Here is a 27,994-nt window from a genome sequence, read left to right on the forward strand (position 1 = left end):
ATGACACGGGGAGGGAGGGGACAGGGCTGGGGGACGCGGGGAGGGAGGGGACACGGCTGGATGACACGGGGAGGGAGGGGACAGGGCTGGGGGACGCGGGGAGGGAGGGGACACGGCTGGGGGACGCGGGGAGGGAGGGGACACGGCTGGGGGACGCGGGGAGGGAGGGGACCCTGCGGGGGACGCGGGGAGGGAGGGGACACGGCTGGATGACACGGGGAGGGAGGGACGCCATCGCTGGTGGGGAGCGGGAAGACCCCGGCGGCGCTGGAGGCGCGGGCCCTTTAAGGGGAGGCCACGCCCCCTGGCGCCGGGCCACGCCCGCTCCCCGCGATGACGCAGCACGCGCCTGGCGCGTGACGTCACGCACCGCCCCGGCGCAAGATGGCGGAGCTGGACTTGCTGGGCTCCATCCTGAACTCCATGGAGCGGCCGCCCGCCGCGGCCGACGGCGAGACGCGGCGCCGGGCGCGGGGTCAGCAGGGCCGGGGAGGGTCGCGGAGGCACCGGGGCAGGGGAACCGGTGCCGGGCGCGGCGGGGAGCGGCGCGTCCCGGCCTTTCGCCCTCAGAACCCCCCCCACCACCGGCGCCCGCCCTCGCGCGAGGCCACGCCCCCCGCGGGCTGCGGGTCCCGCCCCTAGCGCCGTGGCCACGCCCTTGCTGTATTGATTGACAGTGGGGGGTTCTGTGGCCACGCCCTTGCTGTATTGATTGACAGCAGGGGGTTCTGTGGCCACGCCCTTGCTGTATTGATTGACAGTGGGGGCTCTATAGCCACGCCCTTGCTGTATTGATTGACAGCGGGGGCTGTGTGGCCACGCCCTTGCTGTATTGATTAACAGTGGGGGGCTCTTTGGCCACGCCCTTGCTGTATTGATTGACAGTGGGGGCTCTATAGCCACGCCCTTGCTGTATTGATTGACAGTGGGGGCTCTATAGCCACGCCCTTGCTGTATTGATTGACAGCGGGGGCTCTATAGCCACGCCCTTGCTGTATTGATTGACAGTGGGGGCTCTATAGCCACACCCTTGCTGTATTGATTAACAGTGGGGGCTGTGTGGCCACGCCCTTGCTGTATTGATTGACAGTGGGGGCTCTTTGGCCACGCCCTTGCTGTATTGATTGACAGTGGGGGGCTCTATGGCCACGCCCTTGCTGTATTGATTGACAGTGGGGGCTCTATAGCCACGCCCTTGCTGTATTGATTGACAGCGGGGGGCTCTATAGCCACGCCCTTGCTGTATTGATTAACAGTGGGGGGCTCTATAGCCACGCCCTTGCTGTATTGATTGACAGCAGGGGGCTCTTTGGCCACGCCCTTTCTGTATTGATTGACAGCGGGGGCTCTATAGCTCTATAGCCACGCCCTTGCTGTATTGATTGACAGCGGGGGCTCTATAGCTCTATAGCCACGCCCTTGCTGTATTGATTGACAGCGGGGGCTCTATAGCCACGCCCTTGCTGTATTGATTGACAGTGGGGGGCTCTATAGCCACGCCCTTGCTGTATTGATTGACAGTGGGGGGCTCTATAGCCACGCCCTTGCTGTATTGATTGACAGTGGGGGCTCTATAGCCACGCCCTTGCTGTATTGATTGACAGCGGGGGCTCTGTAGCCACGCCCTTGCTGTATTGATTGACAGCGGGGGCTCTATAGCCACGCCCTTGCTGTATTGATTGACAGTGGGGGCTCTATAGCCACGCCCTTGCTGTATTGATTGACAGCGGGGGCTCTATGGCCACGCCCTTGCTGTATTGATTAACAGTGGGGGCTCTTTGGCCACGCCCTTGCTGTATTGATTAACAGTGGGGGGCTCTATAGCCACGCCCTTGCTGTATTGATTAACAGTGGGGGCTGTGTGGCCATGCCCTTGCTGTATTGATTGACAGTGGGGGCTCTTTGGCCACGCCCTTGCTGTATTGATTGACAGCGGGGGCTCTATGGCCACGCCCTTGCTGTATTGATTAACAGTGGGGGCTCTTTGGCCACGCCCTTGCTGTATTGATTGACAGTGGGGGGCTCTATAGCCACGCCCTTTCTGTATTGATTGACAGTGGGGGCTCTATAGCCACGCCCTTTCTGTATTGATTGACAGTGGGGGCTCTATAGCCACGCCCTTTCTGCATTGATTGACAGCAGGGTGCTGTATGGCCACGCCCCTGACCTGCACCCTGTGGGTCACATGCCACGCCCATCCCAGGCCCCGCCCCCTCCACTGCCCCAAATTTTTGGGAGGTCGCGGCCGCCCTGACCCCCCCGTGTCCACTCCAGAGCAAGCTGCTCGCATGAAGAAGCTGCAGGAGCAAGAGAAGCGGCAGAAGGTGGAGTTCAGGAAGAGGGTGAGTGCAGGGCCGTGCGTCACTGGGCATTTCGGGCCGCTCCCCACGGGCCCCCACAAATTCCTGGGCTCCCCTGGGCTGTCCGTGTGTCCCCAGATGGAGCAAGAGGTGTCCCAGTTCATCCAGGCCACCGGGGAGCCCCGGCGCCGGTTCCAGCCCATGAACAAGATCGAGAGGAGCATCCTGTGAGTGAGACCCTGGGGGGCACTGGGGAGCACTGGGAGGGCACTGGGGGCACTGGGAGGGCAGTGGTGGGACTGGGGACACTGGTGGTACTGGGAGTGCTTGGGAGAACGCTGGGGACGCTGAGGGACACGGGGATGGGAGGATGCTGGGGACACTGGGGAGACCATGGTGGCACTGTGGGGCAGCGCTGTGCGTGCTGGGGTTGGACACTGGGGACACGGGGGTGGTCCCAGGATGGCAGCACCCCTGGGGCAGCTGGGGACCCTCACAGGGAGGGCAGGGACCCCGCCGGGGAGAAGTGGGGAGCCCCAGTGCCAGCGTCTCCGTGTTCCCCCAGGCACGACGTGGCGGAGGTGGCCGGCCTGACGTCTTTCTCCTTTGGAGATGACGAGGACAGTCGCTATGTAATGGTGTTCAAAAAGGTGGGGGATGGCGGGAGACGCTCCGGGGGAGACCGGGGGAGGCGAGGGAACACAGGGTGACGCCGCTGTCCCCAGGAGTTCGCGCCGTCGGACGAGGAGCTGGAGGCGTATCGGCGTGGGGAGGAATGGGACCCGGCCCGGGCTGAAGAGCGGCGGCGCCTCCGGGTAGGCGGGGCTCAGTGGGATTTAATTGGGATGTGGGCGGGGCTCAACAGGGCGTGGCAGGATGGGTGGGGCACGGCTGCATGGTGGAGGCGGGGCTTACACGGGTGTGGCACGGCCTGGGTGGGTGTGGTGCGGTGGGCAGGGCTTGCTGCTGACCCCTCCCCTGCAGGAGCTGGCGGCACAGCAGGAGGAAGCGGAGCTTGAGCGCGGTCCCACCCCCCCGGGGCCCCCCAACGACTACAAGGACAAATACCGGCACCTGATCGGCTCCGACGCCGCCAAGGCCGCCGCCCGCACCATGGAGGCCAACAAGGCGTACGGCTGCGGTGAGCAGGGGGTCCCGCGGGGCTGCTGAGCCTCAGCCCAAAACCTGGGCTGTCCTCGGGGCGCTGGGGGGGTCCTGAGGGCGGTCACCAGCTGGATCTCTCCTGTGCCCCCCCAGTGCCGGTGGCCAACAAGCGGGACACGCGCTCCATCGAAGAGGCCATGAACGAGATCCGGGCCAAGAAGCGGCTGCGGCAGGCGGAGGACGAGGGCGGGGCCGGGGGGGGTGCCGGGGGGCCCGGTGTGTGATGGGGGTGGTGGGGGGGGTACCCCCGGGGGTATTTAACAGCGGGGGGAGGGTGGCGGGGATGCAGAGGGGGTGATAAACCTCCTCATCTCCTCTCCTGGTCCCCATGTCTCTTTTTGGGGGATGGTTGGGGTGAGGGGGGCACCCCCACGTCCCACATTGTGTGTGCGTGCGTCCCGCTCCCCAGACAAAGGAGCTCGGGAGCTCCTGGTACTTTGCAGAGCTTACTGGGGGTGCGGGCAGCCCTCTGGTGGGGGTCCAGCGTGGGCCCTGCTGCTCTTCCCCCTCCTTCTTGGCCTTGGGGTTTGGGAATCTGCCCCCTCCCAACTTGGCTTTGTCCCCCAGCGTGTCCTCAATCCTGGGAGGGATGCGAGCTCAGTGGGGCGATGTGGGGGTGATTCAGGGGCCAGCAGACACAGGGGCTTTGGGGAAGACGGACAGCAGACGCGGGACACGCGGGACACGCCTGGGAGGTGACACGGGGACATGAGCTTGCACGAGGGCTGTGCGTGAGGTTTTCACACAAGGCCTCTTCCCGAGGAGCCTTTTCCCAAGGGTTTGCATGAGGATTTGCCGTGCACTCACACCCGAGTGGACGCAGAGAGCCCAGTGCTTTCAGAGATTTGCAGGAGGGTTTGCACAGACTCAGCCTGGATGGATTCAGTGGTCGGGATTTTCACAGCGGTGTGTGTGAGTTTGTGTGCGCAGTCACACCTGGCAGCCTCTGCTGCGGCAGGTTTTCCCTGCACCCACAGCAGGATGGACTCCGTGACGAGGGAGTTACCCAGGGGTTTGCGAGGGGTCACTTGAGGATCAGACCTGCGTGGACTCGGTGCTGGGAGCTGCACGGGGAGCTGCACGAGGATTCAGAGCGCTCACCCAGGTGGACTCGGCGATGGGTCTGATCTGGTGGACCTCGAGCAGGAGGCAGTTGTGTGCCCACAGCCGTGGCCGCCTGTGCGGTGCCCTTCGGGTCGGTCACTGCCAGGCCATAGCCCAGCACCTGGATGCCCACCTGTGCCAGGCATCACTTCCAGCTTTCCAGTGATCTCTGCTGTGGGGAAACAGCGAGCAGTGTGCAGTAGATGCAGCAATGTGGCCCAGTCCCCTGGGGGGTAGCAGAGGGATGGTGACCACCCTGCCGGCCCTGGGCACAGCCTTGTATGAGCTGTCAGTGTCCCCAGCTGCCCTCCCCGTGCCTCCCAGTCTGCTCCAGTTCACCCCGATGCCCTGCAGCACCTCCTGGTCCTCAGTGTCACTCTCCTGCTTCCCAGTCCCCTCCCAGTGCCTCCCAGTTCCATCAAAGTCCCTCCCAGTTTCATCCCAGTGCACACCAGGAGAGTCCTTGACGAAGCTCTGGTGGGGCTGTCCCCCTGTGATGAGGCGCTTGGGGTCCAGGGGGGGATTTGAAGCCCAGGTTGGATTTGCCCTTGCGGCAGAACTCAGAGGTTGCCACGTCCATCCCAATGACCACCTTGTCCAGTCCCCAGCCTGCTTTCAGAACCTCCCACGTCCATCCCAATGACCGCCTTGTCCAGTCCCCAGCCTGCTTTCAGAAGCTCCCACGTCCATCCCAATGACCACCTTGTCCAGTCCCCAGCCTGCTTTCAGAACCTCCCACGTCCATCCCAATGACCACCTTGTCCAGTCCCCAGCCTGCTTTCAGAACCTCCCACGTCCATCCCAATGACCACCTTGTCCAGTCCCCAGCCTGCTTTCAGAAGCTCCAGTGCTGGAAGTGCACACAGGGAGTTGGGCCTAAATCCCCCCAGAATCCCCAAATCTCCCTGAACCCCCACCCCGGCTGAGACAGACCTGGGGTGTCCAGGCCCCAAATCCCTCCTGATCCCCCAAATCCCTCCCGAGACCCCCATACACGAACACGCTCAGCGCTGACCCTTGGCCAAGGGGACCTGGGCATCCAGGCCCCAAGACCACCCCCTCCAAATTGCTCTCCCACCATGGGCAGATGGACCCTGATGTTTGGGTGCCCCCTCCACCTTCTGCCCTTTCCTACCCTTCCCCCACTGCCCCATAACTTTTCTCCAATTACCAGAAATTCACGATGTGACCCCAGAACCCAACCCCATCCTGGGGACCGTCACTGCCTGCCCTGGGACCCTCCATGTCCCCGGCACTCCTGATACGTTTCACCACAACCCTGAGCTTCCTCCAAGTCCCTGCACACCCCTGTGACACCGCCCCCCACCCCAGCATCCCCCTCCAAGCCCCTGGCTGTAAACAAATCCACCTCCAGTGTCAGATTCCCATGGGAATCCAGGATCTCCTGGGCTGTGATCTCTTCGGGATGGACGTGGCTGTGGGATAGGAAACCTAAGGGTCAAGGCCAAGATCCTGGGGGTCCCAGCCTGACCCCGGACTCCGCAGAGCTCCCATGGGGAGAACCCCCAAGTCCAGGTGCCGGGAGCTGGCCCTGTGTCCCCCCCATCCCATGGGGGACCCTGAGCGAGCCCAGACCCCCCTCCCCAATACCCAGGACACTCAGAGGGGCCCAGGTGGGTCCGGGCCCTTCTCACCCAGTGCTGCCCCTGCCCAGGGCCCTGCCCTGCCCCCTCCCCCCGGGATTATTTATCCCTTCCCCTTCGCCCCTCCCTCCTGGAGGGACCGTGGTCACAGTCAGCCCCCCCTGGGGTCACCGGGGTGGGGCCACAGCAGCCCGGGGCTGGTGGCACTTGGCGATGGTCCCTAAGCGTCCCCCCCGGGATTGGGACCATTGTTAGCCCCCCTCAAGGGTCACTATAACACGACCCCCAAGCGGCGGGGCTGGAGCGCCGCCTGAAGGCCCTGGGGGGAACAGCAGCAGCCACAAGGGGAGGGGGCGAACGGGGAAGGGGGGGACACGATTTTGGGGGTGCAGAGGGTCCTTTGTGGGGGGAGTTCAGCCCCTAAGGAGTACCGGGGTGGGGGAGGGGGGAACTCAGCCCCATGGGCCCCACAGCGTGGGGGAGGGGCGGTGGCTTTGACCACTTCCCGGGGAAGTTCTCGCCGGGGGGGGGGGGGACGGGGCCGGTCCTTTTATGGGGGGGTGGGTGAACGGGCACCCTCAGGAGGCCTCGACCCCCCCCACCCCCAACCCAGTCTGGGGGTCCCGGCACCCTCGGCGCCCCGAGGGGGGAGATGGTGCCGAACGCCTCGGCCCGCCCCTTCCCCGTTCTCGACCGCCGAGCCCCTCCCCCACCCCGGGGCAGGAAGTGAAACCGCTGCCCTTCCCCCCTCCCCCCGGAAAGTCCCGCCTGAGTCAAACCGCGACCCGCGGGGGGGAGGGCGAGGGTCCTGCACCCCCAGACACCCACCGAGCTGTCACCCCCCCAGCCACCCCCGCTCGGGGCGCACCGCGGGCCCAGCGCGGGGCGGGGTGTCGCGATAACGGCGTGTATCAGGAGAACCGGGAATCACAATACACAGCGAGAAGGAGCAATAACGAGGGATTCGTTATCAGTCCAGGGGTGTCACGATACCCGTGAGGGTGTCGCGATAGCGGGGGGGAGTCGGGATAACGGGGAAGAGGGGGCACAACAAAGAGTAGGGGTTGAGGTGATGGGGAGGGTCCGAATAATGGAAGCGAGCGTCGCTACACGGAGGGAGTGTTTGAATTTGGATGCGTCGTGATAATCGCGGGACGCAGAGTACGAAGGGTTTGGATTGAGGGCGGCAAGTAAGGGAAGGGTTCCCAGTAAACGGGAGCGCGGCCATCGCAGTAACGGCGGGGCTGGAACAGCGCAGTGGGAGGAGGGTGTCCGGATAACGAGGGAAGGGTCGCAATAACAAACGCCCCCTTCCCCCCAAAACCGCCGCGCGCCCTCCCGGGGCCGGGCGCGCCGGCGGCCCCGGCCCCGCCCCGGCCCCGCCCCGGCCGCGCCCCCGGCCCCGCCCCCGGCCGTCCCCTATGAAAACCGCCGCGCGGCGCCGCCGCCGCTCCTCCGCCGCCGCCGCGCCTCGGTCGCACCGCGCAGGCGCCGCACGAAAAGCCCGCCCCCTCCCCGGCGAAGCCCCGCCCCCCGCGGAAGGCCGCGCCCCCGCGCCCCGCCCGCCCGCCCGCCGCCGCCATGAGCGGGTGGGCGCCCTACGTGGAGACGCTGCTGGCGGACGGCACCTGCCAGGATGCCGCGATCGTCGGCTATCGCGACACCCCCGCCGTCTGGGCCGCCGCCCCCGGCAAGACCTTCGCCAATATCACGGTGAGAGGCCGGGGCTGGCGGGGCTGGGGGGGGGCAGCGCGCCGAGGCGTTTCCCGCCCAAGCGCGCGGAGGGCGGGGGGACCCGGCGGCCTCTGAGAGGCGGGGCCGCCCCCCCCCACCCTCCCGCGACGGGCTCCGGGAAGGACAAAAAAGGGAGAAAAACGCAAAAGCGCCAGCGTGGAGCGCGGCGGGGGGGCGCGGGCGCTGCCCGTGCCCCAGACCCGGTGCCGGGGGAGGGCCGGTGCTGGGGGGGGCCCGGAGGCGGGGGGGGCCCGGCGGCGAGGCGGTCCCCTCCTTAACCCCGCTTCGAGCGTTTTGGGGGGTCGCGGGCGGGCGGGGAAGGGGGGGAAGGGCGAGCACCACGTGTTTCGGCGAGCTCCGTCCCGGCTGCGCATCGCTTTTATTGCACTCCCCTCAGTGGATGGCGGGGGTCTCGGGGGTGGGGGAGCGGAGGAACCCCTCCCCACTTAAAAACCCTCTAAAAATGCGCGGAATGCGGCCACTTCCCGGTGGAGGAGGGGCGGCCGGGGCTTCCTGTGGGGGAGGGGCGGCGCGCGCGCACCCCCTCCCCCCTCCCCACTTCCCCCCACGGAAATGGTGGGGAGGGGGGAAGTTTGGGGAAGCCCGTGGTGGGAAAGGGGTCCTGCCGGAGCCCTGGTCCCTGTCTGGGGGCACGGAGAAGTTACGGGGGTCCCCCGAGGGGCTGCGATGGGGTTCCTTGGGGTCCCCGGGCGTGAGGTCCCCATGCGGTGCTCTGGGCTAAATGTGGTTTGGGGTTTGCTTGAGGAGTCCTTCCTGGGGTTCCTGACCTGTTCTCCCCCGTGGCAGCTGGTGGAAGCGTTGGCCCTGGAGGGTCCCGAGTTTGAGGCGGGGTCATGGGGATCCCTGGATTCTCGGGTGCTCTTGTGGGGACCCCTCGGGGCTCAGGGTTCTCCCGTGGGGACCCTGGCGGGAGTCATGGGGGTTCCGGGACACCTAGGTCCCTTTTATGGTCATGGAGTGGGAGTTATGAGAGTCCCGGTTTGCCGGGTGCCCTACAGGGGCCCTACCTGGGGGTTTGGCATCTGCATTTGGTTTTGGTGGTCCCTGGGTGTGGGCCTTTGGGGTCCCCTTGGCCTGTCCCCACCCCTGTCCAGCCTGCAAAAGCGACAGGCCTTGAGCAGGGGGAGTTACCCCTGCAATCCCCACACAGCCGCACTTCTCACGGGTGGGCTTTGGGGGTCTGGGGTCTGTTGATGGGCTGACCCTTGTACCCACAGCCAGCAGAGGTGGCGGCACTGGTGGGCCCCGAGCGGGGGCCGCTGCTGGTGCAGGGGCTGACGCTGGGGGGGCTGCGCTGCTCCGTCATCCGAGACTCGCTGCTGGTGGAGGGCGAGCACAGCATGGACCTGCGCACCAAGGGGGCTGCCGGAGCGCCCACCTTCAACATCACGGCTGCCATCACCAACAAGAGTGAGGGACCCCCTGCCACCCCTACCCCACAGCCCGTGTTGTCCCCATCGCCCCCCCAGCACACCCCCTGCCATCCCGTCCCGTGTGACCTCCCACCTTCCAAATCGCCAACAAGAGGAATCTCCCTCTGGGAAGACCCTGTCACCCTGTGGCACTGCCCCTGTCACCCTGTGGCACCCCCTGCCCCCCTCCCTGTCACCCTGTGGCACCTGCTGACCAGTTCCTGTCACCACATATGACCCCAAGCCTCCACAGGTGCCTCCCATGTATCTTACGGCATCACAGTGTCGCCCTCCACCTTCCCCAGTGTTACCCTGTGTCCTCTCCCCCACACGGCCACGTCACCTGCCCTGTCACCTGTATCGCCCCTGACCTGCTTCCCGTTAAGTGTCCCCCCTGCCCCTTGACCCAGGTCCCCACAAATTACCCCTTGCTAACTCCTGGTGTCCCTTCATCCCAGCTCCTGCCCCGCTGCCCCCGTGTCTGTCTGGGGTTTGTGGGGCTTGGTGGGGGTTTTGGGAGGCTCGGAGATGACCCCCACACCTTCTTCCCCTACCCCTGCAGCCATCGTGCTGGCCATGGGCAAGGAGGGCGTCCACGGCGGCTGCGTCAACAAGAAATGTTATGAGATGGCCAATCACCTGCGGCGCAGCCAGTACTGAGGGGGCTGGGGGGGACCCCCGGACCCCCAGGGACCAGCAGGAGCCGCCAGGGACCAGCAGGACCCCGTCCCCCACCCCCTTGTCTGCCCCTGATCCCCGCTGCCGGCAGCAATAAAGTGCCCTTGTGGGGAGTCGCTGTGGGTCAGGGATTTCGGGGATCTGGGTGCTTTGGGGGGAACCTCGACATGCGGCAGGGCCGTGGGGTGCGGCTCCGTCCTCCACCCAGGGCGGAGGAGGCTGCCCCGGATACCGGGTCCAAGGGTGCTGCCGTGCCCCAGGGGAACAAAGTCCACGGTGGGGCGGGGGTGACGCCTCGGCAGCCGCCCCACGGCGCTCCCCCTCCCACCCCCCGACTCAGGAGACAAAGTTGGGGGGCAGAGGCTTTATTGGAGGGCTGCACTCATGGGGGAGGCGGGGAGAGGTCAGCTGGGAGTCCAGGCAGCAGCAGGGGGGGACGGTGGGATGGAACAGGCATGCTGGGGGGAACAGAAGGAGAATTGGGGGGCAGGAGCTCCTCTAGATATTCTGGCGAGCTGTGAGGCAGGGCCCCAGGTGTTCGGGGGGGTGGTGTGAGGCAGAGATGGGGACTGGGGAGGTGGTGGGACGGGTTGATGTGGGGCAGAGGTGCAAATGTGGGGGATGGGGTGGGGCACAGGGAGATGGCGGGGCTGATGTGGGGTGAAGAAGGTGGTGTAGGGCAGCGATGGGGATGTGGGAAGGTGATGTGGGGTTGCGGGGGAGATGTGCGGCTGGAGCAGGAGTCCGGACAGGCGGAAGCAGCTTCGGTGCCGTCAGTCGAGTCCTTATAAGGGCAATGTGGTGGCTCTGGCGCTTCCTGTTCCCCCCCCTGCACAACCCCCGGCTGACTCACGGAAAGGGGGAAGGGCCCCGCAGTTGCCCCACGGCAGGGATTGGGGTATCAGGGGTTGGGCCGTGGGGGGAGATGGGAGTGTCCCCCCTGCCCCCCTCACCCAGCATGGATGGACTCAGGTGTTGGGGTCCTCTGCGTGCCTTTGCCCCTGCCATGAGGCAACCCCCATGGCCGTGAGGTTGTGGCACACCATCACTCACCTGTGGAGCCGTGGCACTCCTACATCCTGTGGGACAGTTGTCCCCTCCCGCTCCGTGTCCAGGTAGGTGATCCTGTCACCTGTGACACCTGTAGGATGCTGTCACCTGCGTCATCCCTGACACCGTGTACACCTCAGGGGTACCCCAAAACTGAGGGGGCTGGAGAGGAGGGACAGGGGAGGGGAATGGAAAGGCTGGGGAGAGGCTGGGGTGCAGCACTTCACCGCTGACTCCTCGTTAGAATCAGCAGTAGAGCTCAGTGGGACGTGCCGGTATGAGTAGGGGGCCTCCGAGTGACCTCGGTGCTGAGTGATGAACACAAGATTGCCCCCAGTAGACCCAGACATCCTTCGCTGCCCCACAGTGCACCCAGAGCGCCTCCCAATGACCTCAGAGTGCCTCCCAGTGACCCCCAGTGCGCTCAAAGTGCCTCCCGCTGATCCCTGGTGTACCAAGTGCATCCCCGCGTAGCCTCAGAGCCTTCCAGTGCTTGACAGCGCCCTCCAGTGTCCCAAATACTTCCCAATATCGCCCAGTGGAGCTTGGCCAATACCCCCCAGCACTCACCGCCGGGAACAGGACGGGACAGGCATCCCCCCGCGGCGCTGAGCAGCGGCGGCACCGAATCCGTGAGGCCACGGCCGCCGCCCCCTCCCGCCGCCGCCGGCTCCCCTCAGGCCCCCTCAGAATGGCGAAGTGTCGCGAGAAGAGGGGCGGGGCTACAGCACCTGCCTCCGCCCCAGCCAATCCCCGTGCTTAGCGCAGAGTTTCCTTTCCCGCCTAAACCTGCTCCACCAATGAGAGGCGCGAGGGCGGTGCGGGGGCGGGGCTTTCCCGCCCAGCCGCGCTCCCTGCGCGGGGCCCCCGCCCTGGCGCCGCGCAGGCGTCCCGCGCAGGCGCAGTGGCGCCGCGCCCCCCCCGAGTCACCTTGGGGCGCCGCCGGTGCCGGACCCCGCGCCCCCCCCGCGCCCCCGGTGCCCGGGCCCGGCCGTGATGGCGGCGGTACCGGCGGCCCAGAGGCCCAAGACCTCCCCGAAATCCGTGAAGTTTCTCTTCGGCGGCCTGGCCGGGTGAGAGCCCCCCCCCCCCGCCAAAATTGGGATACCGCGCTCCTAAACCGAGAATTCCTCTCCCAAACCCTTCCGGTCGCCCCTAAACCACCCCCGGTTCCCCTCCCAACTCCTCAGCGCACCCCCCCCCCCCCAAACCCTTTAACTTCCTCGGTCCCCATCACTGCCCCCCGACAGTCTCCCCCAGATCCCTTCTGTGTGATCCCCAAAATCCCTTCAGACCCCCAACCCTCCCATCAAAATCAAACCTCCTACAAAATCAATTCAAATCCACTGAACCTTTTCAAAACTCTCAAAATCCCATCCAGCTCCCCTCAAACTGCCCCTGTGCCCCCCCAAATAGATCCCCAAAGCTCCTTCAGACTTGCTCATCACCCCAGGTTTCCCCTGAGAGGGCTGTGGGTGGATCTGGGGGGCTGTGGAGAGGGGTGTGAGTATTTTTGGGGTCCCTCGACCCTACCTGACCTCCTTCCTTCAGGATGGGGGCTACAGTCTTCGTGCAGCCCCTGGACCTGGTGAAGAACCGGATGCAGCTGAGCGGGGCCGGGGCCAAAGGCCGGGAGTACCGGACGTCCCTGCACGCTCTGGGGTCCATCCTGCGCCACGAGGGACTGAGGGGCATCTACACGGGGTATGGGCACCTCTTGAACCCCCAGACCCCCTGGGAACCCACCCAAACCTGCGTGCCCTGGGGTCAGCCCCATCCTGCGGGTTGCTGTCATCTACGTGCGATGCAGAGCCCCCAAAACCTCAGAACCCCAAGCAGCTGCCAGGCTAAAGCTCTTTCCTGTCCCCCCACGCCTGTTTTTGGGACTCCTCCCATTCTTTGTGTCCCCCCAGGCTATCAGCGGGGCTTCTACGCCAGGCCACCTACACCACCACCCGCCTGGGCATCTACAGCGTGCTCCTGGAGCGTTTTGGGGGGGCTGATGGGACCCCCCCTCCCTTCCTGGCCAAGGCAGCGATGGGCATGACAGCAGGGGCTGCGGGGGCCTTTGTGGGGACCCCGGCTGAGGTGGCCCTCATTCGCATGACAGCTGATGGCAGGTAAGCCGTCAACCCTCCAAAACATATCTCTGCCCCCGCCTGCCTCCCCAAGGCAGCTTTTTTTACCAAAATCCCCTTTTTTTGCCCTGAATCCCAGGCTACCCCCGGGCGAGCGCCGCGGGTATCACAACGTGTTCGACGCTCTCGTGAGGATGGCGAGGGAGGAGGGGGTGCTCACGCTGTGGAGGGTAGGTGGGGGCTGCGGGACCCCGAGAGCCTCCCATGACTCCCCAGGGATGCAGAGGGTGTCCTGATGCTTGGGCGGGGGGAGCTGGGTCCCCCAAACTGCCACCTCCCACCCCAGTGCTGTGTCCCCACCGTGGTGAGGGGGGAGAGCACGGTCTGTGGGGGAAGTGGGAATGCAGGGGGGGTCTGGGGGTGCACGGGACTGACCCAAACATGCCGTTTTCCCCTAGGGCTGTATCCCCACCATGGCCCGTGCCGTGGTGGTCAACGCCGCCCAGCTCGCCTCATACTCCCAATCCAAACAATTCTTGCTTGACTCCGGTGAGTTCGGGGGGTTTGGTCTGCCATGGGGAAACCCTAAATCCTGATGCCCTCTCCCCCCATTCCCCTTTGATGTTTTGGGGTGCCCCCAGGGCATTTCCGTGACGACATCCTGTGCCACTTCTGCGCCAGCATGATCAGTGGGCTGGTGACCACGGCCGCCTCCATGCCCGTTGACATCGTCAAGACCCGGTGGGTTCATTTTTGGCAGGGGGTGCCCTGCTTCCCTTTAGATAACCACAGATATGACATGTGGTCACCCCAAAACCTCCTGTTTAACCCCTAAATGCTCTCCAACAGGATCCAGAACATGAGGACAATAGATGGGAAACCCGAGTACCGCAATGGGCTGGTGAGTGAGCGGGCTTTGGGAGGGCAACACCATTTGGGAGTCCCCATTACTTTAGGAGGGGCGCCTGTCATTTTGGGAGTTCCCTTTCAACTGGGGGATTTCATGCCATTTTGGGGGTGTTCCCTGTCATTGGAGGTGGGGGGAGAAATTCAGGTCATTTTGAGGCGATGCCCATAATTTTGGGGAGCTCCCCTGGCATTTTGGGAAGCTTCCCCATTATTTTGGTGGTGGGGGAGGGGGGTGTGGGTAATCCCTGTCATTTTTTCAAGGTTTCTCATAATTTGGGAGGATTCCCCATAATTCTGAGAGTGTCCATGTTATTTCAAGAAAGTTCTTCTTAAAGGGCATCCCTGTCATTTTTGGAAGGTTTCTCATTATTTTGGGGGGGGCCCTGACACACTGCTCCTCCTGCAGGATGTGCTGCTGAAGGTGGTGCGGTATGAGGGCTTCTTCAGCCTCTGGAAGGGCTTCACCCCCTACTATGCCCGCCTGGGCCCCCACACCGTGCTCACCTTCATCTTTCTCGAGCAGATGAACAAGTGGTACCAGCGGCTCTTCCTCAGTGCCTGACACCCCCAGGGGGGTTCGGGGGGATCTGACCCCATCCCATGGGCTCTGCAGGGGCACTTGACCCCCAGTGAAGGGGCTTTGGGGGTGTATGACCTCTCCCTTAGGTGATGTGGGGGTGCCTGACCCCCCCACATCACCAGGGGCTGGGGGGCAGGTGCTTCTATAGGAGTGCCTGGCCACCCCCATCAAGGCTATGAAGTGGCCCTGAGGCCCTATGGAGGGGTCCTGGGCCCTATAGGGGTGCATGACCCACTCCTTGGGGCTTTAGGGATCCCTGGGGCCCTCTGACGGGGCCCTGGACTTGAGACAGGGGTGCTGGATCCCTCCCATGGGGTCAGCAGGGGATGCCTTGTCCCTGTGGGGCAGCCCTCTAGAGACTGTAGGGTGCCCTCCCCCTGTGCTCCCTCCCCACCCCGCTGGGGGTTTTGTTACCAGCCAATATCAAGGTCACAGTGTGGGGCAGGAGCCCCCCTAAATTCCCCCCTCCCTTCCCCCAGCACCTCCCACCCTGCGCTTTGTTAATGAATCATGGATCGCGATAATGTAATTAAAGCAGACCCACAGACCTTGGGGGGTGCTTTATCTCTGTCACACCAGGGGTGGGGTCCGCTTTGCTCACACTGTGCGTGTGGCCTTGCCCCCGCCAGGGACAGGGTGACAGGAGGGGACCCCAAAGGCAGACCCCAAGAACATCCAGCAGAGGCAGCTGAGCTGTTTATTGTCTCCCCCGCCAAATCTGGGAGTCCTGGGGAGGGGCTGTCCCTCAGACAGGGGGGCCACCATCACCCCAGGGCAGGTCAGCGCCGGCCAGGACCGTCCTTTCCACTCCCTCCTCCGTGATGGCTGCCAGCCTGATGACACCCCCGCTGGAGCCGTCCCGCACCATCGCCAGGGCCAGCGCTGAGGGAACACAGGTCAGGAACCCCCAAACCACTCGTGTTCCCAAATCCCCAAGACACTCCAAAACCCCCCAGCACTGCCCAAACTCCTCTGTGCCCCAAAATACTCTCCCAGGGTCCCCCAAACCCTCCATGTTCCCAAAATCCCCTCCCAGCACACGCCCAAACCCGTCAATGCCAGCCAGACTCCTCTGTGCTCCCAAACTCTCACCCATACCACTCCCCCCTCTCCCCCCACCCACATCCAAATTCTCCAATATGCCCCAAACCCACCACGGGCAACGAATTCCTGGCACTGGGAGCGGCTCATCCCAGGCTTGAATGTGGCATCCAGGAATCCGTAGATGTAGGAGCTGCCTGAGCCCCCCACAGCGAAGGGCTGGCGCAGGAGGAGCCCTCCCATCGGCACCACGTACACCTGGGGGGCAGAGGGGGGGCTCTAGGGTGCTGTGGGGCAAGGGAAGGGGCTGTGGTGCAGAAGGAGGAGATCATAGGAGAAAGATGGGGTTATGGGGCAGAAAGTGGGGAGCTGTAGGGCAGAGGCGAGTGCTGTGGGGTAGACAGGGGGATACCAGGAGGCAGAAGGAGACGTGGGGCAGAGTGGGATGCTCCCGGACAGAAAAGGGAACACTTGGGCAAAGGAAGAGACATTCTGGGATGGAAGAAGGGACACCAGGGTGGAGAAAGGACACTCCAGGGTAGAAGGAGGAATGCTGTAGGGTGGAGAAAGGACACTCCAGGGCAGAAGGAGGAATGCTGTAGGGTGGAGAAAGGACACTCCAGGGCAGAAGGAGAAATGCTGTAGGGTGGAGAAAGGACACTCCAGGGCAGAAGGAGGAATGCTGCAGGGTGGAAAAAGATGTGCTGGGGTGGAAAAGGGGACACCAACTGAAGGGAGCCCACCTGTCCCCCCCGCCGCGGGTCCCAGCCAGCGACGATGATGCCGGCGCTGAGCTCCTCACGGTAGCGGTAGCAGCTCTGCTGGAAGAGGCGGGCGGCCGTGCGCACCCGTGGCGGCTCCTCCAGCTCCACGCTGTGGGGCAGGGCCAGGCGTGGGGCTGGGGGTCGCTCTGACAGCCCCCCCGGCCCTGCCCCACGCCCACGGGGGGTACCTGTGGAAGGCCAGCTGATAGGCCACGGCGTCGGCCACCGCCTGCGTGTCGGCGGCTGAGCCCGAGCGGCAGCAGAAGATGCGGTCGTGCACGGGGGTCAGTTTGTCCGTCACCCGGTTGGCTATGTAGGCCCTGCGGGACACCGCGGAGATGTCACCGTGACAGCCGCCCGGCTGCCAGGGGTGACGCCACGGTGACAGCGGCGTGACGGTACCGTCACAGACCCCCGAGGTGACACTGCAACGGGAGCAATGAACTGGAGGTGCTGAGAAACCCCTGGAAAGCAGCTGCCGGTCCCAGAAAGATGCTAGAATTTCTTTGGGCAGAAAGGGAAAGGTTTTGCAGGCGTGGGACTTAGAAGTGTGGGATTTTCTGTGGTAATAACAAAAAAAAACAGTGAAAATCCCGGAAAGCCAGGGATAACCCCTGGGGGACGCTGGGAAATGGATTTTACAGGATTACCAGGATGGAATGTTTTGTGCAGAGATCTGAGGCACTGGGAAGATTTTTACACATACCGGACCCAAGATTATAATAAAAATAGTGTGTGTCCCATATTTTACATATGAATCAAGAATTACAAGTCTTAGAAGGATGCAGGCAGCCCTTTGGACTGGGTGATTTGAACACGGGGTTCAAATCCAGTTTCTATCAACATGCTGAGTTCCGTGGGATTGAAAACTCTCCCTAAAAGAGGAAAAATGATCTGGCCAATAAGAATGTGGAGAGAAATCCAAAGATTGGGACCAAGAGGGCAAACTTTAACCTGAGAACACTTTTGCACAAATTACTCCACATAAACAAAGGATCCCTTGGATCATTTTGGTGATGGAAAATTGCCTGTGACAAGGCAAGGTGTGACACTGATACCTGGGGACCCTGCCCACAGCTTTGGGGGTGGCTTCCCAGTGGCATCACGGTGGCACCCCGACAAGAGTGACAACGCCGTGACACGGGCCCGGAGCCCCGTGACGTCACCGATGACGTCATGGCCCCTGGCGCTCACCCGGTGGTGGTTCGGGAGTCGGCCCCTATGACGACGCCTCCGTCGAACTCCACGGCCATGATGGTGGTCTGGGGGGGGGGGAGAGGAGGGAAGGGCTGCGCTGAGACTCCCTGCCCCACAGAAACCTTCCCACAGCAGATCCAGCCTCACTCAACGCCCCCCGCCGCACAGAAATCGACCCGTGCCCCACAGCAGCTCTCCCCCTCAGCAGGGGAACCGCCCCGTGCCCCATCGCGCCGCTCTGCAGGGGGGTCCCTCTTCCACCCCAAACTCAGCCCCAGCTCCACCCTCAGCCGCGCCCCGCAGATCCGCCGCCCCGCCGCCCCGCGGGATCCCCCGCTCCGCAGCACCCCCGTAAAGCCCATGGCGAGTCCGCAGCCCTCCGGGTGGGTCCCGCCGCCGCACTCACGCCGGTGCTGACGGGCTCCGCCGTCCATTCCCGGTGCGGCCCGGCGGGAGCCGGCCCGGCCCGCGGCTCCCACACCGTCACCGCCGCCATCTTCCGCCGCGCTTTACGGCAGCGGCGCGGCACGGCAGGCCGGGCCGCTGCTTTACGGCAGCGGCGCGGCACGGCAGGCCGGGCCGCTGCTTTACGGCAGCGTGCCAGGAGGGCGCCCGCTGCTTTTTGCGTAAATAAAACTCTTCCCTTTTTCCAGCACGGCCGGCCCGCTCCGCGCCCCGAGCCGGGCACGGAGCCCCGCTCTGACCGGTGCGGACGAGGGGGGGCGGGTGCTGCTGGGGCCTGTTGGTGGGGGTCACCAGGGCGGGCGTTCCCGCGGCTCTCAGGGGAGGATGCTTGTGGTATGTGTAGCAGATATAATTCGCTCAATTTCTAGTATGATATGCGGGATATTGAATATTTGTTGGAGTATACACGTTTGTGTTAGGAGTCCTCCTCACCCTCGCAGGCGAAACCTGGTGTTATGTCGAAACCCGATTTACAGGTAAAAGGATGTGGCTCGGCCAGGAGACGGGCCAAGTCTGCAGAGATGCGGGGATGTCCTGGCCAAGTTTGGAGAGATGCGGGGATGTCCTGGCCAAGTCTGGAGAGATGCGGGGATGTCCTGGCCAAGTCTGGAGAGATGCGGGGATGTCCTGGCCAAGTCTGAAGGGATACGGGGATGTCCTGGCCAAGTCTGAAGGGATACGGGGATGTCCTGGCCAAGTCTGGAGAGATACGGGGACACCCAGGCGCTGATCATCGCGTGATGGATGTCATAGAAATCCTCGGGCAGATCCACGTGAATGCAGCGTTCCTATAAATTTCATTAAGAGATTCACCAACTCCGGACACTGAATTGTTCTTCCTCATCAGCAAAAAAGAAAATCTCATCAACCTATAGACTCTGAATGGAAGAAAAGACTGACTACTGAAATCTTGGCCTCAGGTGGAATTTTTCCTATCAAAACCACTTGTGCTAGGATGGAGGTGTGTGGGCACCGAGGAAAACCTCTGCTGAGGCTGACTCCTTGTTGCACGCCCAGGGCTGACCGACCCCGGGCTCAGCACTGTTCTTTCCTTGTGGACGGCCTGATAAAATTTGATTGCAAAATAAATATTTTATTTTTTTATTTTAATTTGGCTGGACAGATTTTCATTTATAACAGTTGGAACACCTCACAGAGGGGAGGGCAGCCCACCCCTGCCCCACTCTCTCTCCACCCTTCCATCCTGCCCCATCCCTCGCTCCCCCCACCGCCCACCTGTGAGTCCCAGCAGCCCCACATGGGAGCCTGAACTTGTGGGGATAGTGCAGCCCTGGCAGCAGGACAACACCGAAATAAAACAGGCAGGGACAACATCTGTGGGCTGCACGGTGTCACACAGGGACCTGGAGGGTGACACAGAGGGTGGGGGCAGCTGAGGGGCAGAAGGGTCTGTAGGAGTAAAAAGGGGGGCACAGAGATGCTGAGAGCTGCGGTGGGGAGCTGGAGGGTGACACATGAGGCTGAAGGAGTATTTAGGAGTAAAAAGGGGGGCACAGGGTCACTGAGAGGCTGCGGTGGGGAGCTGGAGGGTGACACAAGGAGGTTGAGAGGCTGGGGGTGCCTTGAGGACAAAGTGGGTGCAGCCTGAAGGTTACAGGTGAACCGGCCCTCACACCACGCTTAACCTCACCCTAAAAACCACCCCTCCCCGGGTGGGGAGTGCACGGTGGAGGTCAGGGGGCCAAGGGACAGTGTTGGGTGCTTGGGGTGACACACAGACATGGCAGGCTGAGGGGAAAAAAGGGGGGACTTGACAGGTGGAGAGCTGACACTGAGGTTTAGGGGTGCAAAGGACAGGACACAGGGTACCGGGAAGGGTTAGGGTACAGCAGCAGCCCTCACCCCCAACAGCACCCCTGAAACACCAGCTTTCCCCAACAGCAGCTGCAGGCAGTGACTTTAATTAAAAGGCAGGGATGATGTTTGCTGTTTAGAGAGCAACTGGTAGACTGAGCACTTCTTTATTTTTTTTTAATTTTTTTTTTTAAGTGTTTTTAAAGGATATTTGAGGAGTTTTCTCACAGGAGCTTTCTAGGAACTTTCTGGGAACGTTTAGGATACTTGTAGGGCTTTTTCAGGGCTTTTAAAATATTTTTTTTTAAGGTATTTTAAGGACTTTCTTAATACTAATTAGAATTTTTAGGGCTTTTTTTGGGGGTGTTCTTGGGGCTTTTTTAGGACTATTTAAAAAATTTTAGGGCTTTTTTAGGACTACTTAGGGTATGTAGAGAACTCTTAAGACTAGGGTATTTTTAGGTCTTTTGAGGGATATTTTATGTTTTTTTAGGGTCTTTTAAGTGTGTTTTAAGGATTTTGGGGCTGTTTTTAGAGCTCCCTTAAGAATATTTAGGGATTTTTTAAAGGTTCTTTAGGGATTTTTAGGGGTGTTTTAAAGTAGGGTATTTTTATTGTATTTAAGGGTATTCTGAGGCTATTTTTGTGTTTTTGTGGGGGTTTTAAGACATTTTGAAGGTGAGGGGAATGAAAATCTGGCACCGCATTGTTGAAGGGTCTGGCAAAGGCCTGCGTAGGGAAGGGAACACCCCACAGGACCTTTCTTCACCTCATCCCCCACTCCTAGGTGTAGCAGCTCCCCGTGTGAGCAGCTGCTTTCAGTGCAGCTACCTGGGCACACCTGCACAGGGAGCTGCTAATCCCGAGGGGCTAACAGGGGTATCCCAAGTGTCCCTCCAGGAGCTATGGCTGGAACATCCAGCAGGGACCGGGGAGCAGCCGGACCCACCCGGGCACGAGCATCCCTTTGAGAAAATGCCAAGGGAAGAGCCCTCTTGCCAAGGGGCAGCACCTGAGCAGGCCGGGCAGCATGTGGGGTTCCACGGGAGAGCTTTCAACTTTCCCCTTTTATTGTGTCAATCCCTCCTTAGAACCCCCAGACCTTCCACAGCGCTCCCAGAAAAATGAGGGGTTATGGAGAGAAAAGGGGTTTAAATTGTGGGAAAAAGCTTCCTTTTCCATTATTTCTTGTGTTCAAATCATGAGGGAATCCATTTCCCCTGCAATTTGTAATGCAGGGTGTATTCAATATATATTCAAGTGTTGTTTATAGAAAGGTTTTTTTGTTTTGTTTTGTTTTTATTTGGTTAGAGGCAGGGCTTTAATGGAAAAAATATGAATATACATTTTATTTTGATATTGTTCTAAATATGGAAATATATATTCAATGTATACAGATATATATAAAGATATAAAATATAAATAAAAATAGTATTAGGAAGAGATAGACTATAAATAACACCATACATCAATCTACATTTAAAATGTAAATTTGACTATAAATGCGAAAAATAGAAATAAATTTAAACGGAGTTTAAAGAAAGGGTTTTTTTTAAAGATTTTTACTTGGATAGAGTCAGGGTTTTATTTTAAGCAATATAAACTTTTTAGAAATCTAAATCTAAATATAGAAATATGTAAGCAATCTATTAAGATATGCATAAAAATATAAAATATAATAAAATATAATAGGAATAAATGTAAGAAATTATGAAAATACAATTATATATCAATATCCATTATAAATCCGAATGTGAATATAAATGTGAAAATGTAAAAATAAACTCTATTGAAATGCAGTTTAAGAGGAAAGGTTTTTTCTTTTGCTTCCTATCGGGTCAGAGGCAGTTTTTTTGTTCCGTTCTTTCCCGCGCGGATCTTTGGGGCATTCGCTGCTGACGGCGCAGTGCTGCCGCCGTGTGGGCAGAGAGCGGCACTGCAGCCCGCCGCCCGCGGCCGCCATCTTGGGAGTGGCGTGGCGCGGCCTCGCTTGACCTTCTCGAGAGGGCGCGAAAACGAGGACGTTGAAATTCGAGGACCCGTGTCTGTTTTTTTTACACTGCCTGAATTGCCCGCACCGCCGGCGCCCCGCGACGGGATTTTCCGCGGCGGTTACGATGCCGTGAACACGGGCTGTGGGGTCAGGAGCGCCGCGAGCGTGCGGGTTTTTGGCGGGAGCCGACAGGCATCGGCAAAAGACGCCTCTCTCCGTCAAGGTCCCCACGGGCCGCCATCTTGTCGCGGACTCCCTTGGCAGGTGCTGCCGCCTTGTGGACACAGGGCGGTACTGCAGCCCCGCAGCCAGCGCGACCCCAAAACCACCGGGACGGCCCTGGAACGCCCAAAATTCCCTTAGGGACCCCAAAAACCCCCTGGGACCCCCAAAATTCCCATCAGAGTCCCCGAAATTTCTCCTGGGACCCCCAAAAACTCCTTGAGACCCCAAAATTCACTTCAGGACCACAAAACCCCCCCTGGGACCCCCAAAATTCTACTCGGGACCCCAAAATTCCTCCCAAAAACTCCCTGAGACCCTTAAAATTATCCCCAGGATTCCAACCCCCCCCTAGGACTCCCAAAATTCCCTTCGGGACCCAAAAATCCCCCCTGGGACCCCCAAATTTCCCTTCAGGACCCCAAAATTCCTCCTGGGACCGGCCAAAAAATCCCTGAGACCCCCAAAATTCCCTTCAGAACTCCAAAACCCTCCCCAGGACCCACAAAATTCTACTCGGTATCCCCAAAATTCCTCCCAAAAAATCCCTAAGACCCCCAAAATTCTCCCCAGGACACCACAAGCCCCCCTGGGACACCCAAAGTTCCCATCAGGGTCCCTGAAATTCCTCCTGTGAGCCCCAAAACCCCACTGAGACCCAAAAAATTCCCTTTGGGACCCCAAAACCCCTCCCTGGGAGCCCCAAAATTCCCATCAGGGTCCCCGAAATTCTTCCTAGGACCCCCCAAAAACTTCATGAGACCCCAAAATTCCCTTAAGGACCCCAAAACCTCCCCTGGGACTCCCAAAATTCTAGTCGGGACCCCCAAAATTCCTCCCAAAAACCTCCTGAGACCCTCAAAATTCTCCTCAGGACTCCAAAACCCCCCTGGGACTCCCAAAATTCTCTTCGGGACCCCAAAACTCCCCTGGGACCCCCAAAATTCCCATCACGGTCACCAAAATTCCTTTTGGGACCCCCCAAAAACTCCCTGAGACCCCAAAATTCACTTCAGGACCATAACCCCCCCCCCCAAGGACCCACAGAATTCTACTCGGGACCCCCAAAATTCCTCCCAAAAACCCCCTGAGATCCTCAAAATTCTCCCCAGAACTCCAAAACCCCCCCTGGGATGCCCAAAATTCTCTTTGGGACCCCAAAACACCTCCTGGGACCCCCAAAATTCCTATAAGGGTCCCCAAAATTCCTTCTGGGACCCCAGGCTTTGGGGTATTTTTTGTGGGTTTTAGGGTATTTTTGGATGGATTTTTTGGGGTATTTTTGGGAGGGTTTTCGGCTGGTTTTAGGGATTTTATGGTGAGTTTTCTGGGTATTTTTAGGAGGGTTTGGGTATTTTTGGGTGTGTTTTTTGGGGGTATTTTTAGGACGATTTTGGGCTATTTTTGGGTGGGTTTTGAGCTGCAGGCAGCTCAGCGGCGGCGCCTTACATCCTTGGGTGAGCTGGTTCCCAGCAGCAGAACGGTCAGCAAAGAGATAAGTGTGAGGGAAAACAAAGCATAGAAAGCCCCAAAGACGGGGTTGACCTGTTCTAGAGACACCAATTAGGAGCCTCAGTTTTGCAATATGCATGAGCTTCATTATAACGGGTATAACTGTACATGCGTGCTTGGAATAAACTGAAACTTGTTGACATTATAGAATGGGCTTGTCTCCCGTCATTTCTCCACAAAAATGGAACTTTTGGCTCGTCTCTATGGTTTCTGGCAGATTTCCGGCTCATCTCTATGGTTTTATGGAATTTCCGGTTAGTCTCTATGGTTTCTGGAGGACTTCCGGTTCATCTCTATGGTTTTATAGAACTTCCAGCCCATCTCTATGGTTTTTGGAGGACTTCCTGTTCGTCTCTATGATCTTATGGAACTTCCGGTTCATCTCTATGGTTTCTGGAGGACTTCCTGTTCGTCTCTATGGTTTCGTGGAACTTCCGGCTCGTCTCTGCTCCTGGAGGACCTCCCATTCATCTCTATGGAACGTCTCCGTGGTGGCTTCTGCGCGTGCGCGGCCGCCACGAGGGACCGGACCCGGGAACTGCGCCAGGAGAGTGCCCAAAAAAATGTGGAAAAAAAGTGAAAAAACGGGAAAAAAAGGACAAAAAGCGGGAAAAGGAACCCGGAATTGGGATGGGAGAACGCGGAAATGGGGGGAAAGTGACCAAAAATGGGAAAAGAGCCCAAAAATTGGGGATGAAAGGGAGAAAATGGGATCGGAAATGGGGGGGAAGTGACCAAAGTCGGCGAAAGCCGAAAAGTGGGAAAAAGATCTGAAAATGTGAGAAAATCGCACAACGAAACGGTTTAAGAGGCCAAAAATGCGGGAAAGGCAAAAAATGGGGAAAAGGCCAAAAACCCCCCCAAAAATAAGCGAAGGCGCTGGCGCTGACTGGAAAGCGGGGAGTGGAACCGGCCATGGACTGGTGAGAGGGGGACCCCAAAAACACTCCCGGGACCCCCAGAAAACCCAGCGGGATCCCCCAAAATCAACCCCGGGACCACAAAAAAAACCACCCTGGGACCCCGAAATCGCCCTGAGACCCCCAAAACCCCACTGGGACCCCCAAAATTAGCCCCAGGACACCTGAAATTCCACCTAGGACCCCCAAAAACCCCCTGAGATCCCCAAAATTCCTTTCAGGACCCCAAAACCTCCCTCAGGATCCCCAAAATTCTACTCGGGACCCCCAAAATTCCTCCCAAAAACCCCCTGAGACCCCCAAAATTCTCCCTAGGACTCCAAAACCTCCCCGGGAGCCCCAAAATTCCCTTCAGGACCCCAAAACACGTCCTGGGACCTCCAAATTTCCCTTTAGGACCCCTGAAATTGCTCCTGGGACCCCAAAAACTCCCTGAGAACCCCCCAAAAACCTCTACAGGACCTCAAAACCTTCTGTGGGACCCCCAAAATTCCCTTCGGGACCCCAAACCCCCCCCCCGGGAGCCCCAGAATTTCCATCAGGTTCCCCAGAATTCCTTCTGGGACCTCCCAAAAACTCCCTGAGACCCCAAAATTCCCTTCAGGACCCCAAAACCTCCCCTGGGACCCCCAAAATTCTACTCGGGACCCCCAAAATTCCTCCCAAAAACCCCCTGAGACGCTCAAAATTCTCCCCAGGACTCCAAAACTCCCCCTGGAACGCCCAAAATTCCCTTCGGGACCCCAAAAACCCCCCTGGGACCCCCAAAATTCCCTTCAGAACCCCACAACCCCCAGGACCCCCAAAATTCTACTCGGGACCCCCGAAATTCCCCCCAAAAACCACCTGAGATCCTCAAAATTCTCCTCAGGACTCCAAAACCCCCCTGGCACGCCCAAAATTCCCTTTGGGACCCCAAACCCCCCCCCCCCAGGAGCCCCAAAATTCCTATCAGGGTCCCCGAAATTCCTCCTGGGACCTCCCATAACCCCCTGACACCCCCAAAACTCCCTTCAGGACTCCAACCCCCCCTAGGACCCACAAAATTCTACTCGGGACCCCCAAAATTCCTCCCAAAAACCCCCTGGGAAGCCCAAAATTCCCTTTGCGACACCAAAACCCCCCCTGGGACTCCCAAAATTTCCTTTGGGACCCCAAAATCCCCCCTGGGACCCCCAAATTTCCCTTCAGGACCCCAAAATTCCTCCTGGGACCCCTCAAAAACTCCCTGAGACCCCCAAAATTCCCTTCAGAACCCCAAAACCCTCCCCAGGACCCACAAAATTCTACTCGGGACCCCCAAAATTCCTCCCAAAAAACCCAAGACCCCCAAAATTCTCCCCAGGACACCAAAAGCCCCCCTGGGACACCCAAAGTTCCCATCAGGGTCCCTGAAATTCCTCCTGTGAGCCCCAAAACTCCACTGAGACCCCCTAAATTCCCTTCATGACTCCCCAAAACCCCCTGACACCCCAAAATTCCTCCTGGGATGCCCCAAAGACCTTCCAGAGCCCCCCAGGACCCCCCCAATTTTGGGTCCCACCCCTGATTTGGGGTTTCCCTCAATTTTTGGGTCCCCAGGCTGGTGGCTAATGAAGACGACCCTGACTCGGATCCCGAACTCCCCCCGGATTCAGCCCTCCATGTGTCCTTGGTATCAGAGGCTGGAATTGCAGAGTTGCCACTTTACCCCCAGACGTAATTTTTGATGTGGTTGTGCCACTTGAACAGTATTTGAAATCTGTTTGTGCTCTTGCAGCAGCATTTCCGAACCACAATGGAAATTTAGCCCTTCTGCCTGGGGCTGCTCACAGAATCGTGGAATCCCAGAAGGGTTTGGATGGGAAGGCACCTTTATTTAAAGCTCATCCCGTTCCACCCCTGCCATGGGCAGGGACACCTTCCACCATGCCAGGGTGCTCCAAGCCCTGTCCAGCCTGGCCTTGGACACTTCCAGGGATCCGGGGGCAGCCACAGCTTCTGTGGGCAACCTGTGCTGGACAGCAGCTTTGAAAGGCAGACTGAAGTACAGCTGTGATTTTTGTGCTGCCCCTAACTTTGTATTGCCTGGCAAATGTGCCTTTGGGGTTGTTTTTTTTTTTGTTTGTTTGTTTTTTTTTTTTTTTTTTTTTTGGTGTTTTTTTTTTTTTTTTCATTTTTTTGTGACTAAAAAGCTACCTTGTGTTCCTGGAATGTTGCATTCTACCTCTGTTGTTTTCCCAGTCAGTCTGGATCCTCTGCTTACATTTTTTCCTTTGCTTATTAGATGTCGTGGATGTGCTGGCTGTTCTGATGGAGGGCAGTGATGGCTTAGATGAAGGAATTGGGTTCTCTTTAAATGAAGACATGATTATCCAAACATTTCCCTTCAGTGCTGTTGTCCCTGCTGCATGAGCAGCCAGGAATATGCTGTTGTTTCAGTCTGAGAATGGAACAGGTACAGGGTTTTTTTTTATGTTTTATGTGTCATTTCTAGCAGTGGAGTGAAAGCACCATCACTTCTACCCTCTTGTAATAATTTTTTACCATTTATCATTTTTTACCTTGAGGCATTTTATTATCTTCCCTGCAAGCAGCAGGAGGTGCAGATTCACGGTGCTTTGTGCTCAGGAGGGGCATTGAAGCTCTGTAGGTGCTTCTGCCCTTTTTCCCTGACCCTGAAGAGAAGGGACACTGTCCCTGCATGGACAGTCTTGGTGTGGAAGTAGCTGGCCTCAGTAACAGCGTTTTAAGGGCAGAGCGTGGCGATCAGGAGAGGAAGGTGGTTCCCATGCCTGTGGGCAGCTCTTCCTGAGAGCAGGGAGAGGGGACTGCCTTGTTAAGTAGGAAATGGGTGCGTTTCCCAAGGAAAACTTCAGAAATTAAGCTCCAGGGGCAAACACTGTGAGGTTCTACCACCTCCTTGAGGACATCCTTAAAACCACAGGGGCATCAGCAGGGCTTGGAGCAGGACTGGCCAACCCCAGAGCACCTCACGAAGCCCTCTGTGTGTCTGTGGCAGTCAAGTAGCACCTGGGGGGTGCTGAAAGTCCCAGTTCTGAGAGAAAATTCTGTTTAACTCGTACACGTTGGCTGGGTGTGTCCCCCCAGTACAGCTCGGTTCTTCTCTGAGGCGGTGCCTGGCAGGGTATCTCCCTGTTAAGGGCCGGGCGTGTTTTTGGCACAACACAGTGAAGGTGGATTATTTGCTTAAGCAAGAGCTGATGATGTCTGGAGGGTTTTTCAGGTACCTCAGCGGCCAGGAGCACCTGTCTAGGTCACTAGGAACACTTTTTGATCTCGATCAGTTCTTTTCTGCATGAGGCTCTGTCGGCTGCTGGCAAGGCCCAAAGTAAGGAAGGTTGCCCCAGTGTCCGTGCTCATGTCAATAGTTTAATTTATTTGGCTTTTCTAGGAGCAGACATCGTGGAGGACCTTGGTGCTGTTTTCAC

The 27,994-nt window shown here is 59.5% G+C and overlaps 4 protein-coding genes and 3 long non-coding RNA genes across 8 annotated transcripts; 4 read left to right on the top strand and 3 right to left on the bottom strand.

The window, feature by feature from the left end:
* The first annotated feature begins 317 nt into the window (after positions 1 to 317).
* Positions 318 to 3,781, top strand: SPAG7 (sperm associated antigen 7). Its single transcript, XM_077789500.2, has 7 exons — positions 318 to 475; positions 2,275 to 2,342; positions 2,439 to 2,527; positions 2,866 to 2,950; positions 3,026 to 3,115; positions 3,285 to 3,441; positions 3,558 to 3,781. Exons 1-7 carry the CDS (start codon positions 385 to 387, stop codon positions 3,686 to 3,688), a joined length of 711 nt encoding a protein of 236 aa, XP_077645626.1. The 5' UTR covers positions 318 to 384; the 3' UTR covers positions 3,689 to 3,781.
* Positions 3,232 to 6,689, bottom strand: LOC146764712 (uncharacterized). The gene is made up of 2 exons (XR_014950669.1): positions 5,381 to 6,689; positions 3,232 to 5,160 (listed from the first exon to the last, which is right to left on the bottom strand). It is a non-coding gene; the product is annotated as an uncharacterized LOC146764712 (long non-coding RNA).
* Positions 6,690 to 7,744: 1,055 nt separating this feature from the next.
* PFN1 (profilin 1) lies at positions 7,745 to 10,130 on the top strand. The gene is made up of 3 exons (XM_021552320.4): positions 7,745 to 7,885; positions 9,145 to 9,337; positions 9,902 to 10,130. The coding sequence occupies exons 1-3, from the start codon at positions 7,754 to 7,756 to the stop codon at positions 9,997 to 9,999; spliced, it is 423 nt and encodes a 140-aa protein (XP_021407995.1). The 5' UTR covers positions 7,745 to 7,753; the 3' UTR covers positions 10,000 to 10,130.
* Positions 10,131 to 10,366: 236 nt separating this feature from the next.
* On the bottom strand, positions 10,367 to 11,770 carry LOC116184735 (uncharacterized). 2 transcript variants are annotated; one of them, XR_014950670.1, is made up of 3 exons: positions 11,638 to 11,770; positions 11,071 to 11,375; positions 10,367 to 10,475 (listed from the first exon to the last, which is right to left on the bottom strand). It is a non-coding gene; the product is annotated as an uncharacterized LOC116184735 (long non-coding RNA). The 2 variants fall into 2 exon arrangements; XR_004149453.2 differs by having other exon boundaries at positions 11,071 to 11,158; positions 11,638 to 11,769.
* Positions 11,771 to 11,990: 220 nt separating this feature from the next.
* SLC25A11 (solute carrier family 25 member 11) lies at positions 11,991 to 15,182 on the top strand. The gene is made up of 8 exons (XM_077789499.1): positions 11,991 to 12,140; positions 12,619 to 12,771; positions 12,981 to 13,187; positions 13,285 to 13,375; positions 13,604 to 13,694; positions 13,787 to 13,886; positions 13,995 to 14,046; positions 14,461 to 15,182. The coding sequence occupies exons 1-8, from the start codon at positions 12,064 to 12,066 to the stop codon at positions 14,614 to 14,616; spliced, it is 927 nt and encodes a 308-aa protein (XP_077645625.1). The 5' UTR covers positions 11,991 to 12,063; the 3' UTR covers positions 14,617 to 15,182.
* Positions 15,183 to 15,313: 131 nt separating this feature from the next.
* Positions 15,314 to 18,147, bottom strand: PSMB6 (proteasome 20S subunit beta 6). Its single transcript, XM_021552319.3, has 6 exons — positions 18,043 to 18,147; positions 17,634 to 17,701; positions 16,628 to 16,759; positions 16,419 to 16,548; positions 15,789 to 15,933; positions 15,314 to 15,516 (listed from the first exon to the last, which is right to left on the bottom strand). Exons 1-6 carry the CDS (start codon positions 18,130 to 18,132, stop codon positions 15,380 to 15,382), a joined length of 702 nt encoding a protein of 233 aa, XP_021407994.2. The 5' UTR covers positions 18,133 to 18,147; the 3' UTR covers positions 15,314 to 15,379.
* A 60-nt stretch (positions 18,148 to 18,207) lies between these two features.
* On the top strand, positions 18,208 to 19,211 carry LOC110482809 (uncharacterized). The gene is made up of 2 exons (XR_002467457.4): positions 18,208 to 18,342; positions 18,578 to 19,211. It is a non-coding gene; the product is annotated as an uncharacterized LOC110482809 (long non-coding RNA).
* Positions 19,212 to 27,994: the final 8,783 nt, after the last annotated feature.

This window comes from Lonchura striata, chromosome 32 (genome assembly GCF_050655825.1).
Source record: "Lonchura striata isolate lonStrDom1 chromosome 32, ASM5065582v1, whole genome shotgun sequence".
NCBI lineage: Eukaryota > Metazoa > Chordata > Aves > Passeriformes > Estrildidae > Lonchura > Lonchura striata.

What these genes read in the sequence shown, in the direction of transcription:
- SPAG7 (XM_077789500.2), top strand. Translation starts at nt 385, where the DNA reads ATGGCGGAGCTGGACTTGCTGGGCTCCATCCTGAACTCCATGGAGCGG. An exon ending in AAGAGCGGCGGCGCCTCCGG is followed by an intron (nt 3,116 to 3,284) that starts GTAGGCGGGGCT and finishes CCTCCCCTGCAG; the next exon opens with GAGCTGGCGGCACAGCAGGA. An exon ending in CAACAAGGCGTACGGCTGCG is followed by an intron (nt 3,442 to 3,557) that starts GTGAGCAGGGGG and finishes GTGCCCCCCCAG; the next exon opens with TGCCGGTGGCCAACAAGCGG.
- PFN1 (XM_021552320.4), top strand. Translation starts at nt 7,754, where the DNA reads ATGAGCGGGTGGGCGCCCTACGTGGAGACGCTGCTGGCGGACGGCACC. An exon ending in AGACCTTCGCCAATATCACG is followed by an intron (nt 7,886 to 9,144) that starts GTGAGAGGCCGG and finishes TTGTACCCACAG; the next exon opens with CCAGCAGAGGTGGCGGCACT. An exon ending in GGCTGCCATCACCAACAAGA is followed by an intron (nt 9,338 to 9,901) that starts GTGAGGGACCCC and finishes CTACCCCTGCAG; the next exon opens with CCATCGTGCTGGCCATGGGC.
- SLC25A11 (XM_077789499.1), top strand. Translation starts at nt 12,064, where the DNA reads ATGGCGGCGGTACCGGCGGCCCAGAGGCCCAAGACCTCCCCGAAATCC. An exon ending in CTCTTCGGCGGCCTGGCCGG is followed by an intron (nt 12,141 to 12,618) that starts GTGAGAGCCCCC and finishes TCCTTCCTTCAG; the next exon opens with GATGGGGGCTACAGTCTTCG. An exon ending in GTTGACATCGTCAAGACCCG is followed by an intron (nt 13,887 to 13,994) that starts GTGGGTTCATTT and finishes GCTCTCCAACAG; the next exon opens with GATCCAGAACATGAGGACAA.
- PSMB6 (XM_021552319.3), bottom strand. Translation starts at nt 18,132, where the DNA reads ATGGCGGCGGTGACGGTGTGGGAGCCGCGGGCCGGGCCGGCTCCCGCC. An exon ending in TATCAGCTGGCCTTCCACAG is followed by an intron (nt 16,549 to 16,627) that starts GTACCCCCCGTG and finishes CCTGCCCCACAG; the next exon opens with CGTGGAGCTGGAGGAGCCGC. An exon ending in CCAGGAATTCGTTGCCCGTG is followed by an intron (nt 15,517 to 15,788) that starts GTGGGTTTGGGG and finishes GTGTTCCCTCAG; the next exon opens with CGCTGGCCCTGGCGATGGTG.